The following is a 15,645-nucleotide window of genomic DNA, read 5'->3' as shown; positions in this document are numbered from 1 at the left end:
TAACCTAAGTGAGAGCTTAAGATGCTGCACAGTGGATTGAAATAGAAAGCTTCTGAGGTAAACTACATGCTGAGTTTACACTCTGATAAGTCCCAAGTCAAGCATCCACAGGCTCTCAAGCAAAGCTATCCGGATGTAATTGTGAACAGCTCAGTGAAACCATCTGTTCACTGCACAGCAGAGCAAGAGTGCATGCATGTGTGGTCCGTGTGTGGGAATAACACAGTGCAGAAAATATACTGCCAGTAAATCAATATTTTAAATCCTTGACTTGCATACTAACCTATACTGCTTCCTGATCCTCTCAGCGATGATTAAAACAATTTTTTTAAGGAAAAAAACCCTGATGTTGATGAAGTTCATAATTATTATGAATTTGTCCAGCTCCCAACGCTCATCTGTATTACAAAGTTATCATTTCCCCCAAAACATTATTTAATGTCACAGTGTCTGCCAGCCTTTTACATCGTGAATTCTTCTTTGTTTGGGTCTTTTGAATGTTACCCCTGCGTAGAGGGACATATGAGCAGGTTGTGCTGAGCACTCCTACAGAATGCTTCTCTCTGATTTATTTTCACCCAATTGAATTTACTTTCAGTATCAAAGCCTGAAGTGAGTAGAGTTAGCTCAGGGAAAGGACAGCTCACACAAACACACCTGCTGTGATTTAAAATCGCATAATTACAGATTTAAAACCCCACAAAAAAAACATCTTCCTGCTTGTCTGTAACGGTTTTCATGCCACTGCTCAGTTTCAGGAAAATTCAGGGCTGGTACAACTTGTAGGCCAGCTTTCATTATAGGCACTCATAGGTGGCACCCGAGGCACCAGAATTCAAGACACGCTGGAAATGCCTCAAGATGGCCACAGCCCCACAATTCTACAATCTTTTCAGTTATAGGTCTTTGTCCTTGATCCACTGACTGAAGGTTCAGGGGAAAGATTGCAATCAGGCGAACCCTGAAATGGGAACACAGCCCTCTGAATGACAACAGAATAACTAAACCCACTGCTCTAAGTCAGCAGTGTAATTTAGGAAAGAAAGTAAGTCAATGTCAACAGCTCTCAGGAGACCTGCATGTCCAATAGTTCTCCACACTTTTGCACCCCAGTTCACCACTCATCGGCATGCTAGTGTGTGAATGAGGAAGGGAAGCAAGGGACAAGCCTTTCTCCATTCTCCACATGCCCCCTGCCTCTACTCCAGTCTCCATCCCTTGCCAAGGAAGGGAAAGAGAAGGGTGTTTTGGGTGTGGAGGTTGGTGTCAAGGCATTTTGGAGATGTAGGTATGGTCATTTTTCTGTGCCTCAGATTGGCTTGGGGAGATGACCATGTTCTTTTGGAGTTTGGGGTAGTTTGAGTTGCTTTTTTTTTTTTAAGAACACAGATAATTAAAAAAATTATCCTTAAACATAGAAACACAAACAAGAAACAGCAAGTGGTTCGTGCTTTCTGTCCCCACATAGATTACAGCATCTGAAGAAATTTATGTGCTTTTTTCCCCCAGAGAGCCTGAATGCTCTTTTTTTAAAGTTTTGAATCAGAAACAAACAAAGCAGAATAATAGTGTGTATCCCAAATATCCCTCATTTGGAGCCAGCCTCTCAAATGTGATGTAAGTTCTTTTTGCTTCCTAAGTGTTCGGAGGAGAAGGGAACGTAGAATAACAGATCTTTTAACAAATCCATAAGGGGATGTGGAAGAGCTTTAGTTGCATGGGAATGTATGTGCGATATCCCTCACTTGAGCATACTGAACATTAGTGGTTGCCAAATTTTGAAAGATAGGCATTACGTGTTTTGATATACAAAGGTGAAAAGTACCAATGCAGCCTAGAAAGCAACACTGTAGATTGTTTTGGACCTGTGCTCTTTAGACTGCAGGCTGTCAGTCTTAAAGAAGAGTGTTCAGCCAGGTTTGGTGTGGACAGGGCCCCCAAGAGGAATGCATTGGCTGGGAAACCGCTAATCTAATTTTCAATCCAGAGTAAGCCAAAATGGAACCCACAGAGAAGTCAAGCGCATTAAGCTATAGTGAGCCTCCAAATCCCTTGGTTCTATTCAGTTATGATAATCAACAACAACAAATCACCTTTACTAAAGGAGGGTTATGAGTAGTGCTGCTTGTTGGCTGACGCCCAACACTTTTACAAGCCTGTGAGGTTTTAATAGCTGACAGCATACGTGCAGGAAAGCAGACAACTGGAAGGCATTAAAAGCACTAATGTCTTCATCAAAACAGCAGCAGAAGCTAAGTAAATCACTCACAGCGTCAATTGTTGGTTCACTTAAAATGTATGCAATGTGCTTGCTGGGTCATTTGAGCTGCATGATGTATTAAAGCTCCTGGTGGAAATAATCAAGTTCTTGCTATCTCCGTTTTGGAACACATGATAAAGTGCTAGCTTTTGGAAAAAGAAACTATTACCCAAGCAGAAGCAACACTTCCTTATATTGTCATCATCAGAAGCAAAGTTGGTGTCAAATAATAACTTAAAGGTTGAGCTACGTACGAGGACTCCCTGGCGTGAATTGATTTGGTGCTACTCTTTCTCGGCTGCCCATCTATATACCATATTTTTCACTCTATAGGACGCACCCGACCATAGGACACACCATGTTTTAGAGGGAAGAAGAAGAAGAAAAAAATCTTCCCCTTTCTGCTCAGCGCCCCTTCAGCGGAGGGGCAGGAGAAACGGAGCCCCTTCCATTTCTCCTCCCGCTTAGCTGAAGGGGTGCTGCGCCTTAGCTGAAGGGGCACATTCCCTCCAGCGAAAGGAAACCAAAGCCTCCGGAGCACAGCGGGAGCTCCTGCTGTGCTCCGGAGGCTTCAGGCGGCTATCTTTGAAGCCTGGAGAGTGAAAGGGGTCGGCGCGCACCGACCCCTCTCGCTCTCCAGGCTTCAGCGAAAGCAACACGAAGCCTCCGGAGCACGGTGGGAGTGCTCCCACTGCACTTCAGAGGCTTCGTGTTGCTATCGCTGAAGCCAAGGAGCCTGCATTCGCTCCATAAGACGCACACACATTTCCCCTTAATTTTTGGAGGGGGAAATGTGCGTCTTATAGAGCGAAAAATACGGTAATATGGGGGTACAAATACTAAAACTACCTCACAAACTAAACTGCCTAACAATCATGTAACAAGGCAGTGAATTTTAAAAAAACAAACTGCAACAACATATGAAACCCAAACTAAGCCCCTGGGTCCCAAATCCTTTATCATACGACCCAAATGCAGGCTGAAATAACCCCACATCTTTACTGCTTGCCAAGTACATGGTGCAACAGTGTGGGTTTCAGACTAGAGGTGGGGAGAACCAGGTTGGAATCTCCACTCAGTTGTGAAGCTTAGATCATTCATTCTGTCTTAGCCTTACCAACCTCACAGGGCTGTGAAGAGGATGAAGTGCATGCTACCTTGACATTGTTGGAGGAATGGATGGATAAAAATGTAATAAATAAGTATCAAGCCAGACATAACTGGATGCACTGTAGTATACACACCATGACTGAAAAGGCCCTTATTCCTGCGCTCACCTGTTACACCTTAAATAGTGGAAGGACACAGAGCAGTGTCTCTGATGTTGCTCTTAGGGCACAGGGCTAGTCTGTATGGGAAGTATGTTTCTGTTAAGTTGTGGGTGAACATATCAGACAACACAGCAATTCTTCAAACAGCTCTTGTTTATTCACAGGCCAGAACAGAACTGAACTGAAGGGTTCAGCCAGCCTGCTTATATAGAGCTTCACTAGAACGCAACAGTAACCACTTTCTGTAACTATCCAATCACTGAATGTCACTTTCAATCCCTTATTTGCATATGTGGACCTGAGTGAAAACCATCTACAGTATCCCCCTGCTGGCCCAGGGTGAGAACTTCAGTACATAACAGTTTCCTTCCAAACAAACCAGAAATGGAAGCCATGGCTGGTACTTGGCCTATCACAAAGCCATTATGTGGTTTGTTTCCTCCCTTGTGTGCCAACAACAGGAGCAGAGAGAGGAGAAAAGCAGAAGCTTTTGAGCAGCGAACACCAGCATACTGCACATCACATGAAATCCAGGTTTACTGATAATTATGATTTAATGACAATTGAACCAGGAGGTGTAAATCTTCTGTACTGAAGTCGAATGGAAATCCTTGGAAATCCCTTGTTCCTAAGCTACAAAGCAGCGCCTCTCAACACATGTTAACTTTTTTATTTATTGTTAAGAGTTTTATTTATTTATTTATTGTTAGAGCTTTATTTGGTACTTCATGAAGTAAATCAGAAAACAAAGAAATTACATAATAATTGATTGGGGGGGCGGAGTGGGGGAGAGGCTGTTGGCGAACATAAGATACAAAACAGGTATAGTTCCAATATGCAGCACACACTTTTTATATTTATTTGAAAGGATTCTGTAATACATAAACTGTTGTTGTTGTTGTGTTAAACAGCAGAGAATCAAATCCTTGAAGATAAATTTAATAAAACCAAGAAACCTGATCCAAATACCACATAATAAATTAGTTAGAAGCCACTAGGAAAAATGCCAGCATCCCCATCTCCCTTAGTAATACATTTTAGTTTACCAAGGCAATGATAGCAAAATCAGCCACAATTATGTTAAATATTTATTGCTAAATCCATTAATATGTTCCCTAGATACTGGAGCACTAAGGCACAAGCTTTAGAGGAAAGCGGGCTACCAAAATATAGCTTAGAGCTCCCTCTTCCTTTCCTTGGAAGAATTTCGCTTTTGGCAGCATAGAGGCTTTCGAGGCAAGTATATTTGAAATGACTGCATGGTCATAAACACTGTCAAATCATTGGTGCATTATGAAATTAATTACATGTGCAATACTCACAGTGCCATTTCAAACTGCTCCAGCCACTTTTTTTTCAAATCTTTCGTTTTGCAGTAGAATTCTAGTCCATTTTGGCCTTGTATGTGGATGAGGTAGAAGCCGTAAGACCACTGTTTAAAGCACAAGGCAATGCAAAGGTTATCTATGAAGAATTCATGTGCAGCTGCTTCAGAACTTCTGAAGGCTAAACACTGCCTATTTCCAGTCCAACTACAATGATTAATATATAACAGTAATAGCTAGCATTTACATAAAGCTTTAGTGTGTTTCCAAAGCTTCATACAACACAATTTATATGTGTCTACTCATTCATTCATTCATTCATTCATTCAGTCATTCATTCATATGTGTCTACTCAGTCGTCATACACATTTTAGAGCCATTCGAAACACTATGCAGAATAAGGTAATAGCATTCAAGTTTCCAGGCATTATGTTTTTGAGGGGGGGGCCCTCCACCCACATAAAAAGGTCCTTATAAAAAGTAAACAAGACATTTATTTCTGATGGGGGTTTGTGGATAAATAAACATGGAAGGGAATGCTTTAAACCTCTTAAATACTGCAAAGCTCTACAAATTTCAGCAGAACATCTTACGGATGAAGAAAAATCCTATACTTTTTACCTTTTTGTTCTCTTTATCTGTGGTGGGGTTATTGGCTATTTTGTATTCCTGAAGATCAATTATTTCCTTCATTTCATAATTATCACCTCGCCGTTTGCATACAATTACAGCCAAGTCAAATAAGAATATATGCCTGTGAACCAGAAAATAAAATATGATCAGATGTCATAAGCTGTCTTTTCCAATATTACCTAAATTCCAACAGCAAATGTCACACATTATAGGTGTGTTATATGTACAGCACATTGATAAATGTCACATATCAATGCATGGCAGCTATTACATGCCATTGTCATGCATTAAATCCCATGGTCATATGTCAGCTATCAGGTTCTGCAGGAAATCAAATGGCAAAAACCTTCTAATGTTGCTAAATATATTGATCTTAAATATTGCTATCCAATATCTAAGTCAAATATCTGAATATTGAAAGAATATTACAGATCAAAATTCACAGAGGATAAATTTAAGGTTCAGTCGAAAAGTGTGGGGAACCTATTAATAAAGCATGATCTCACCACACTAGGAGAGTTTACATTTCATCAGTCTTTCAAGGTACACATGGATGGGGTAGAACAAGTACAGCAACTACTTTAAAGAAGGCAACCCTCAGTAATATGTGCAATATAACTATCCCTGCCTTGAGAAGTGACTTGCTAAGAGAAGGCAGTTATGCAGCTAGAACATTTTTTGCCTAAGGAGCACTGCCTCTGCCTGCAAACAAATGGCACCTTTTGCTTGAAAAACAAAACCTTCAAAAATCAGGACAGTCCTAATATAGTTGAGCTTTATTCAAAATATGGAGGTAAATTAAACCTATTGCTGCACAACAATTTAACATACACAACAGTTCTTCTGCCATATTTCAAGAGCATTTATCTAGTGTAAATGACACACCTTGTTTTGTTTTGTTTTAAAAAAGAGAGCCTCATACTCTGCTCACCTATCCTGCCTTGCCCTTTTGTCCAGAGTTGTTATTCTTATTTCACCATCACCCTGTGGTCGTCCATACAGTAAAAGTGACTGGTTCTGAAAATGTAAGAATAGCATAAATTACTTAAGAGTTCACTGGCAGCATCTTTTCTTCAAGAACCACCTTGGTGCTATGAACTTATCCAAGCTATATTTTTTTTAAAAAAAATAATTGTCCCCCAAGCTACTCCAAAGATTCTTTTTAGAGTCACTTAAGATTGCAGAGTGGCAGAAATAAGAAAGTAACATTGCCTTTTTCAGTTTCACCAAAGTTTTCCACCACCATAATCACCATCACCCTGCAAACATGCAAGAAGCTCACTTGGTCCCTTCTGACCTGATTAACCTATATACTTTCAGGTCAACCATCAGACTCCTGCCTTGCCTTTATGTCTCTCTGTTGCTGATCTAGGTTATTTACGTCCCTCAGCTTCCATGTTCCTCTTCCTCCTGACAGCCTGCACGCCATCCCCCTCTCCCAACTTCCTTATTTACCTGATTACTACATCTATGTTCCAGCCCCACTTGCAACATCTTGTCTCTGCCTCTGGGCCTGCCATTCATCCTGCCTCTCTCAGTTGGCCCCAGAACTCCACTCTGACTCCAATTCCAGCCCTGCCAGGATTTTCACTCTCAGCTCTCTGTGTGCTCAAACTCAGACTTTGCCTTTGTCCAAGCTCCTACTTTTAAGAATGAAGCAGCAGCAAGATCACCCCGAAAAGGAACAATAAACAACATACAAAGTTTGAAGGGTAACACAAGACAGAGACATACCAAATTCTCAATTGATGACTGAAATTGTTTAATTTCACGGAGGGTTTCATTATCTCGCTTCACTTCATTTACATACTGAGCCAAGTCCTAAAACACAGAAGAGAGATATCTGAGGTGCAACAGCCATGGGCTAAATTGTTACACTTAATTAGATAAATTTACTACTAAGAGACACTTCCCAAGCTACAGTAGAAGCAGTTATGTATTAAAACATTAGCAGGTACAAACTGTACATAAATATAAATTGTGGGACACATCACCCACCCTGCATATCATGTAGACAGTACCATGTGTCAGGTCAATCAAGCTTCCTTGACCAATTTTTCTGTAGTGAGGGAGGAGTGGGAGATGAATAGCCTGCTCACACTTCCTTTGTGAGGCAGAGAGAACAAAGCAAACCTTTAAATGTAAACCTCTTTCTACCACAGTGTGAGAACATACAGTATGCTTAAGATAGTCAAAAAAACCAAATAGGGCTCAGAACTAAGAGCTCCAGAAACAATTGAATGATATAGCAATAGCTCATATGCTCACTTCGAAAACTGAACATGAAAGCTTTTTTTCACAAAATCTTCCTGCAGCAACACAGTTAGAATGGCTGCAAGACTGATCTCCCTCCATGAACTGACTCAACAGATAATAATATAAAGCTAGGAATAAAACTAGAGATGTGTAGTCAAACCAATTATGCATGCCATGCACGTAGATGATTTAGGTGGGGTCATAGCTCAACGACAGAGCATCTGCTTCCTATCTAGAAGATATGAGATTCAATCCCAGCATCTGCAAGGAGGGCTGAGAGAGACTTGGTGCCTGAGACTCTGGAGAGGTGTTCCCGGTTAGTGTAGACTATACTGAGCTAGAACCCATGGTCTGGCTCAGTGTGTAAGTCAGTTTCTTATATAGGTTTGCATTATATTTTGTGCTTTAAATAGGAGAAACAATGTGCAATCAAGCGGACTGAAGTTAACATGCATTTAACACACAACAAAGCTATTGAGCCTTTTACTTTCAAACATCAGTTATTAATTTGTTCTGATGAGCTTGGCTCTGAATTGGGAAAACTCTACACCTGCTTTTGGGTATTAGTGAATATATGAGCTGGTGTGCAGTAATGCAGAAACAACACGTTGCAGGTAGATATATATTTAATTTCTCTCCAGAAAAGACTCTTACAATTTTACGCCAGAGAGAGTTTACATATCCAATCTGTTAGTCACACTTACCTTCATTGCATCCAGTGCCTGTTTCAGATTGTTCTTCTCAGTTTGGTCACTAGTATGTTTTACCAACTCCTGTATAGAAGAATACACAGATATTTCTTGTGATAGCTATTGGCCATTCAAGGCATTTTTAAAAATGCTGAACTTATCAGTATTTAAAAACAGAAAATGATGGGCTGATCCCATCATTATCTGTAGAAGCCCAGAATATGAGGTATTTTATGTATATGCTATATCTCACATGCTTTATTCAAGACATGAAGTGAAGACACGGTTTTCACTATTAAAGCCTATATCTGGAATGTTGCCCTCCACATAACAGTACCAAATCTAAGGATCTGAAAAACAGCCTTCTCAGTAACTTTGAGATTAAATTTTCATGTTTTACCCTCAGAGTTTCAGAGGGCAATATTGCAGAAGCCCATGGGATTAATTTTCATTTCAGAACATGGGTTAAATTTCATAGAAATTCATCACAATTCCAAGCTAATTTTATCTATTCATGTTTTTTTCTTACACATTTATTTAGGCTGCAGACTTATTCAGGCAGACTTACCATAGAATACGAAATAAATGGGTTTCACTGCTGAGGGGGCTTCCAGATGGCCTATTTACTAAGCACTCATCCTGATTTATTTGCAAGGAGATTATATGACAATTACTATTGAATGAGCATTCATTCTTATTTGTCTGTGGAGAGGCTAGATGATCCTGTAACAAGCAAGTGCTATTCCACACTTTCCAGTGTATTTCCTTGTTGCCAAAGGTCTGATCTTTGGGGGAAAGGTTGTTTTGTTGCCCAAGAGCTCCAAATCAGCTTTAATTGCGGCAATGTAAATTCACCAGTATGTGACTGAATCCCACCCAAAAAAGGCAAAAGTCTGGAAGCACCATGAGTAGACATACAGAGGATTGTACTGATACCCCCCTCCTCCTATACCCTGTGTGCTTTGTGTAACTGATCTACACTTCCCCATACTTATTTATAAACACTTCAAAATTTGTATGTAACTCCTAAAATCTCACAAGGCAAATTATTCCCTGACTCATCCTCAATAGCCAAGCCTTTTTTAGTTCCCTTTCTCCATTACTGGACTACGTATTCAGGGATTTCATGGAAAGCAGATTCCTTTCAAGAATCCTTTCATTCTCGAGCATCAAGGAAAAGGGCAGAAATTTAGGTGGGCCTTTCTGCCTAAAATTTCCTATCTAGGTTTCAGCCTTAATGCGAAAGGCTACAAATACTTCAAGTAGCACTGGATAGTACTATAACAGGTATTAGGAGGGGAAGTAAATGTTTGGAAGAGGAATTAGACCAGTTTACTGAACTGAGCCCCCACTGCAATCTTGTATCATTGGTTTCAGACAATGGAGGACCCTTCTGCAATATACATTTAAAGGAGTATCATAGCACCTTAAGCAGTCATGGCTTCCACAAAGAATCCTAGGGACTGTAGTTTTTTAAAGTGTGCTGAGAGTTGTTAGAAGGCTTCCAATCCTCTCATAAGAACTACAATTCCCAGAGTTCCCTAGGAGGAAGGATTAACTGTTAAACCATGCTGGAAACTCAGTTCACTCAGATGCATTTCAGGAAGCGTGATATACACAATGGCAAAGAACACTGCAAAGGGAAGGGGGGAAATTGCTTCTTGAACAGGTAGAAGTTCTTTTTAAAATGACGTTTTATAAGCATCAGCAAAGCTGACAGTCTAATGGAGTAATATATTTCCTTGCAACTGAACTAATGAGTCTCCCAGCACAGCTATCAAATGATATTTATAGGACTCTCTAGCCTCATTATAGGACTAACTGCACAGAAGCCACAAGCTCCGTGGGTTATAATGGGAAGCATTCAAAATAACTATTGCTTTATTATAATTCAGTACAGCAAGAAAATAGGCTAGAAAGTGCTTGAGCCTTGTCCAGCTTCAACTTCAAAAAGCAGAGGCACGCATGAAAAGCATCACCTAGCATCAGCTTGGTAGCACTATCTGAATGCACCAGATTATTTTATTATTGTTTTGTTGTATTTTGACTCAAGTTACTGCGAAATCAGTCTTAAATTATTGTCCAACAGGCTTAGGGAATCTTTCTAAATAATGGCAGTCTTCTGTGGTTTATTCTCAGTGCTTTACTGCAATTATCATGCGGCTTGAAATCCCTAGGGCAAGTTGCCCACCCCTTGACAGGTGCATCATTAATACAACTCTCTGCATGAGTCAGGGCCATCATGCTGTTCTTGCCAATGAATGCCAGTGACATGGCTCATGGGTGGGAAAACTCACAATGTGAGAACACAGTGCAACAAGCTGCAGCCCTTGGCAAACAGGTGATGAGGCGGGGGGGGGGGGAGGTTAAGATCACACCTGCACATGCAATCTCTCTCTTAAGACCACCATCAACACCACTATTGCATCTCTTTCTCTCACAAGCATGAAAAAGAGAGAGAAACAGTCAGTGGTTGTGATCATATTAAAACAGAAACAGAGATTAACTGCAAAGGAATGAAGCCATGCCGGGGGGGGGGGGAGGTTGCCCTGTACTAAATGATACAATGTGTAGCAGGTGAGGAGATTTTCATTTTCCCAGGCTTTAAATATTTACGCTACTCTTTGAATACGTTGTAGTGGCGTCATTACCTGCTGCTTATTTTATTTTGATTTTTTTCTGTGACTGGTGTTATTCTCTTTTAGAGAAAGACTTGACATCTTTCCGCAGGGCCTGCAAGACGGAGCTATTCCACCAGGCCTTTGGCCAAGGCACAGTCTGACCCCCTCTCTCCTTCTGTAATCTTCATAGAACTCTAACCCAATGGTTGTCATTAATTTGATTGTGAATTGATTCTAGAATTTATTTCTCCTGGTATGTCCCACGGAGGATCTTATGGGCTTCAAGCAAAAACATCTTGGAGGTCCTGGGCCACAGAGAGGTTAGGCTGGCCTCAACCAGAGCCAGCGCTTTTTCGGCTGGGGCTCTGATCTGGTGGAACACTCTGTCACAATAGACTAGGGCTCTGCAGGACTTGACATCTTTCCACAGGGCGTGCAAGACAGAGCTGTTCCACCAGGCCTTTGGCCAGGGCACAGCCTGACCCCCTCCTTTGGCAATCCTCACAGAACTCTAGCCCAATGGTTGCCATTAATCTGATTTGAACTGATTTTATAATGGAATGATTTTAGAATGTTGTATCATTTTACTATTGTTAGCCACTCTGAGCCCAGCTTCGGATGGGGAGGGTGGAATACAAATAAAAAAATATTATTATTATTATTATTATTATTATTATTATTATTATTATTATTTGATTGTGCAATTGTATATACACTGTGCTATTTTTACCTGTTGTTAACAGCTCTGAGCCTGGTTTTGGCCGGGGAGGGCGGGATACAAATTATTATTATTATTATTTTCTTGTTGCAATGAGAAAAAAACTGAATAAGCTAAGGAGACTGGAAGTGGGGAGAGAACTAGCACTGATCCTGAGAGAGACAACTATGTTGCATATCAAGGGAATATACAACAGCAACAGAGGCAAGTACTCCACACCAAAGAGGGTGAGCGTACAGCCACTGGAAAGGAAACAAAAAAACCAACAAAAGAAAGCAGAGTAAATTTGGCAGGGTATTCTGAATGGCACTAGGTGTAGGACTTCTGACCTACCACTTTGTGCTTTGAATGGAAAACACAATCTGTGGCACTGACATGACCACAATTCGAACTGGAAAAGTTCCATAACAGCTATGCTACTTGGGTTAGAAGGCGACAACCTGAGCTAATGGTTGAGAACTGATAAAAACAGTGTGAAGTTCATATAATCTAAAGGTGAAGTACCTGAAGCAGAAGATGGTATTTCAGAACTCGCTGCATTGGAACCACAAGAAGATCCCGCAAAGTAAACTTCCCATTATTGGCTCTTTTGGAACATTCCTATTTAAAGAAGCAAAGGGTTCGATATGACTTGGTATAATCAATACAGCAAAGTAACGTCTTTGATTTTCTGAAGCAGGCAGACCAGTTATCCAGACTGGTGGCAACAGGTAGAGTTCTGAGGTTATAGAATGGACTGTATCACATAAGAACATAAGGTCTGCAGGATCAAGCGAATGGGCCCATCTGGTCCAGTAACTTATTCTCACAGCAGCCAGTTGTTTATGGAATTCCAAAGGCAGGACCTGAGTGCAACAGCACTCTCTCACTTGTGATTCCTGGGAACTGGCATTCAGAAGCACACTGCCTCCAACAGTGGAGACAGAACATAGCCATGATGGCTAGTAGGCATTAATAACCTTATCCTCCATGAATTTGTCTCTTCAGACAAGAGGTGATGGGTTGCTTTTTCATACTCTCTTGTATAACAACTTCCCCCATATAAAAATGCATGACAGCAAGAAGTGGGATAGGTTACAACATTGCTACCTGAAATGTGGGATTTTTTTTCCTCCTATGGGAAAAAAATCAAACATGGTATCCCCCACGGGCAATTCACTCTACCACCTCAGGATCCTACCACAGGCCTAATTCCAATTTTGTAGAAATGAACTCATAAGACACAGATTGAAATATAGGGTTGTGAGTCACTGAAATTAATGGACTAAATTATGTGCATTGACTTCAGTGGGTCACTGTGGGTAGAACGTAGGTGAATACAATCCATACTCTCCATGCTACGATTCGAGATCAAGGTACAGTTTGTTTGTTTTAAGAAGAGCAGTTTCAGTGATACCTCCAGTTTCAATTTAACATCTTCTTTGGTCTTGGAAATGTTATCCAAACAGGATATGGCTGTTTCTACTTGACTGCAGTACTGCCCATAAATAACTAATCTAGATCAAGAGGAAAGAGAACAAGCAATTAATCTTTTTATCAACTCCACCAACTTCAATTTCCACACAAGGCTTTGTCTTCTTACACCCCAACCCTGGAAGGGGCTGCTGTTTTCCAGCTGCATCCCATCATTCTTGTTCTACCATAGATTGCCATCATTGCATACAGATTGGCCTCTTAGGAACGTGTGTGTCAGTCTCTACAGGTGTTCAAAAGTGTAACACCCACTTCAAAGTATGTGCTGTGGTTTAATGCCTACATTTTATTAACTTAAAAATACAGCTGCAAAAACCTTTTGGAACAGAACAAGTCTTATTAGTATTTGTTATGTTAATGGGCAGACTTCAAAGGATTTGATGAATAATACTCTGCAGTGTAGGATTAGCACCAGATTAATTACACCGAGTCCTTTTTTTATAGCAACAGCAGGGCAAGCATACCCATTTACCCATTTACGTTATATGAGCATTTAAGTCAAGATAATAACATGTTGGCTCAAAGAACCAAGTGGCAACAGTCACAAAGATCAGACAGACTTACTTTGACAGATTTTCATAAGCTATGGAAAGGAAGCACAATAATTTCAAAACTCCCTTGTGCAATAAGCTATTCTTTTCCATTAACATTTTCTGCATTTAAAAATGGCTTCTTTCCACCACAATAATAATGTTTCAAGTACTTGTGATGTTCAGTTCTCAGTCTTACCATTGCTCTGAATCCTGTTGTAAGGGAATATAAATGAAAACAAAGCCCTACAAACACAACCTACCTGGGGCTGACCCACTTCAGAATACAAACAGAAAGTGCATGTCATGGGTGAATCAAAAACTCCCCATCTATGGAAAGCTCACATGTCTATCCAAGCCTTTGCCCCCAAATGCTAACGTGCTTTGTGCATGAAGCTGTGTTAATTTTTTTTATAAAAAAAAACACGGAGCAGCATTCAAAACATGCATTTAATCCCGCTTGCTTTATGAAATGGTGCAAACCTAATAATTCTATGCTTCAAAGGTATCTGAATATGTAGATCAGTAAAAGATCAAGAGAACACAGCATAGAAAATTCTTGAGAGTCAGGATACTCTTCCCGATTAGCATTCACAGGAAGGAGGTGAACAGGCTTGCTGCTCTCCCTAGCCATCTATTCCCTCCCTGGTTCCTGGAAGATGGTAGGATGTGAAGCTACTGAAGGTTAATGTGAAAGAGTGGATGCTAAGGCACACAGAGCCCTGATAAAGTCATGGAATGAATAACAGTGTTTTGCATCAGTCATAGGTTCTTGGTTATTTAAGATCAAGAGAAGAGGATGATGAGGTCAGAACGTCAAAATAGATAACATCTGAGCAGCATGTAGACTATTCATCAATATGTGTATTGCACTTTGAGATAACATGACATTATTTTATGCAAAATAAGGCTGAGAGTTGTGAAAAGAAAACAGCACTGTAACAACATATGAACAGAGAACAGGGAGACTGACACAGTATATACTAAAGAATAATGCTCTCTGAAATTTGGTTTAGCATTCAGCACATTTAAAGCTATATGCTAATGTTACACATACTATCTCTGGTTATAATAAAAAATTAAATACAGTTTCTCTAAAAGCACACTACACAAAACAAGAGTAGATTTCTAATGCATAAAGGAATATGAATAGCTTATGTTAAAGTTATCGACATTGTGCATTTTAAAAACTCAGTAATTACCTTTCCTTGTAGCTTATAAAAATTTGATACAGGTTCTGGTCACTTTTGTTTACGATGGATTCATGAATATCCTGTGTTAAACTTCTGTGGATTTTCACCAAATCCTACAACAAAAACATCCTATAAAACTTCTACAATTATGTTTGATACTGCCATGTAAAGCCACTGTTTTCACGTATACGGTAAAATTATACAATAAAATAATTCATAGATTGATTCATCCTAGACACCTTATAATTGAATTATATCTTTTGAATGAAAAAGATGGCACAATAAAGATATATTGAATATACATAGTTATATATCTACTCATTAAACTTAAAACTGCAAATGTTTAAGAAATGTAAAACACCTTCCCCTCTATGTTGGAGACATAGAATTTGTCTCAGTTCTATGGTAAAATTATAACATTTTAAGGCAAGTAAACATGTTGGGCCTGGTGCAGACCTGGGTTTAAGACGGCAGGCTACAAAAACTCTTCCCCATCCATCCCCATCCCCAAGCACCCTCCATTTAAGTCCATTGTTGAATGAGACTAAATTTTATTACAGTTAAAATGAACCCAGGAAAAATCTAAGCTTCATTTCCCTAACTAAAGCCAGTTTCTTAAAACAGATTTTAATGAAAGATCCAGGTGCAAAGGATGCGATGTATTTGCACATGAAAA

At 40.0% G+C, this 15,645-nt stretch overlaps 1 protein-coding gene across 4 annotated transcripts in view; it reads right to left on the bottom strand.

Moving 5' to 3' along the window:
* The window catches only part of VAV3 (vav guanine nucleotide exchange factor 3), a 218,184-nt gene that overhangs the window by 81,632 nt on the left and 120,907 nt on the right, over positions 1-15,645 (bottom strand). For all 4 annotated transcript variants that reach the window (XM_082227827.1, XM_082227824.1, XM_082227825.1 and 1 more), the window contains exons 8-15: positions 14,979-15,082; positions 13,170-13,269; positions 12,278-12,373; positions 8,450-8,518; positions 7,224-7,310; positions 6,421-6,506; positions 5,478-5,610; positions 4,854-4,963 (exon numbers count right to left, since the gene is read on the bottom strand). In XM_082227827.1, the coding sequence (XP_082083953.1) occupies positions 4,854-4,963; positions 5,478-5,610; positions 6,421-6,506; positions 7,224-7,310; positions 8,450-8,518; positions 12,278-12,373; positions 13,170-13,269; positions 14,979-15,082 (785 nt within the window). The remainder of the gene's footprint in view (positions 1-4,853; positions 4,964-5,477; positions 5,611-6,420; positions 6,507-7,223; positions 7,311-8,449; positions 8,519-12,277; positions 12,374-13,169; positions 13,270-14,978; positions 15,083-15,645) is intronic.

Source organism: Podarcis vaucheri (assembly GCF_965113315.1).
Source record: "Podarcis vaucheri genome assembly, chromosome: 6".
In the NCBI taxonomy this organism is placed as follows: domain Eukaryota; kingdom Metazoa; phylum Chordata; class Lepidosauria; order Squamata; family Lacertidae; genus Podarcis; species Podarcis vaucheri.
Note: the sequence above shows the minus strand (reverse complement) of the source record. Positions and strands in the feature narration are given on the sequence as shown.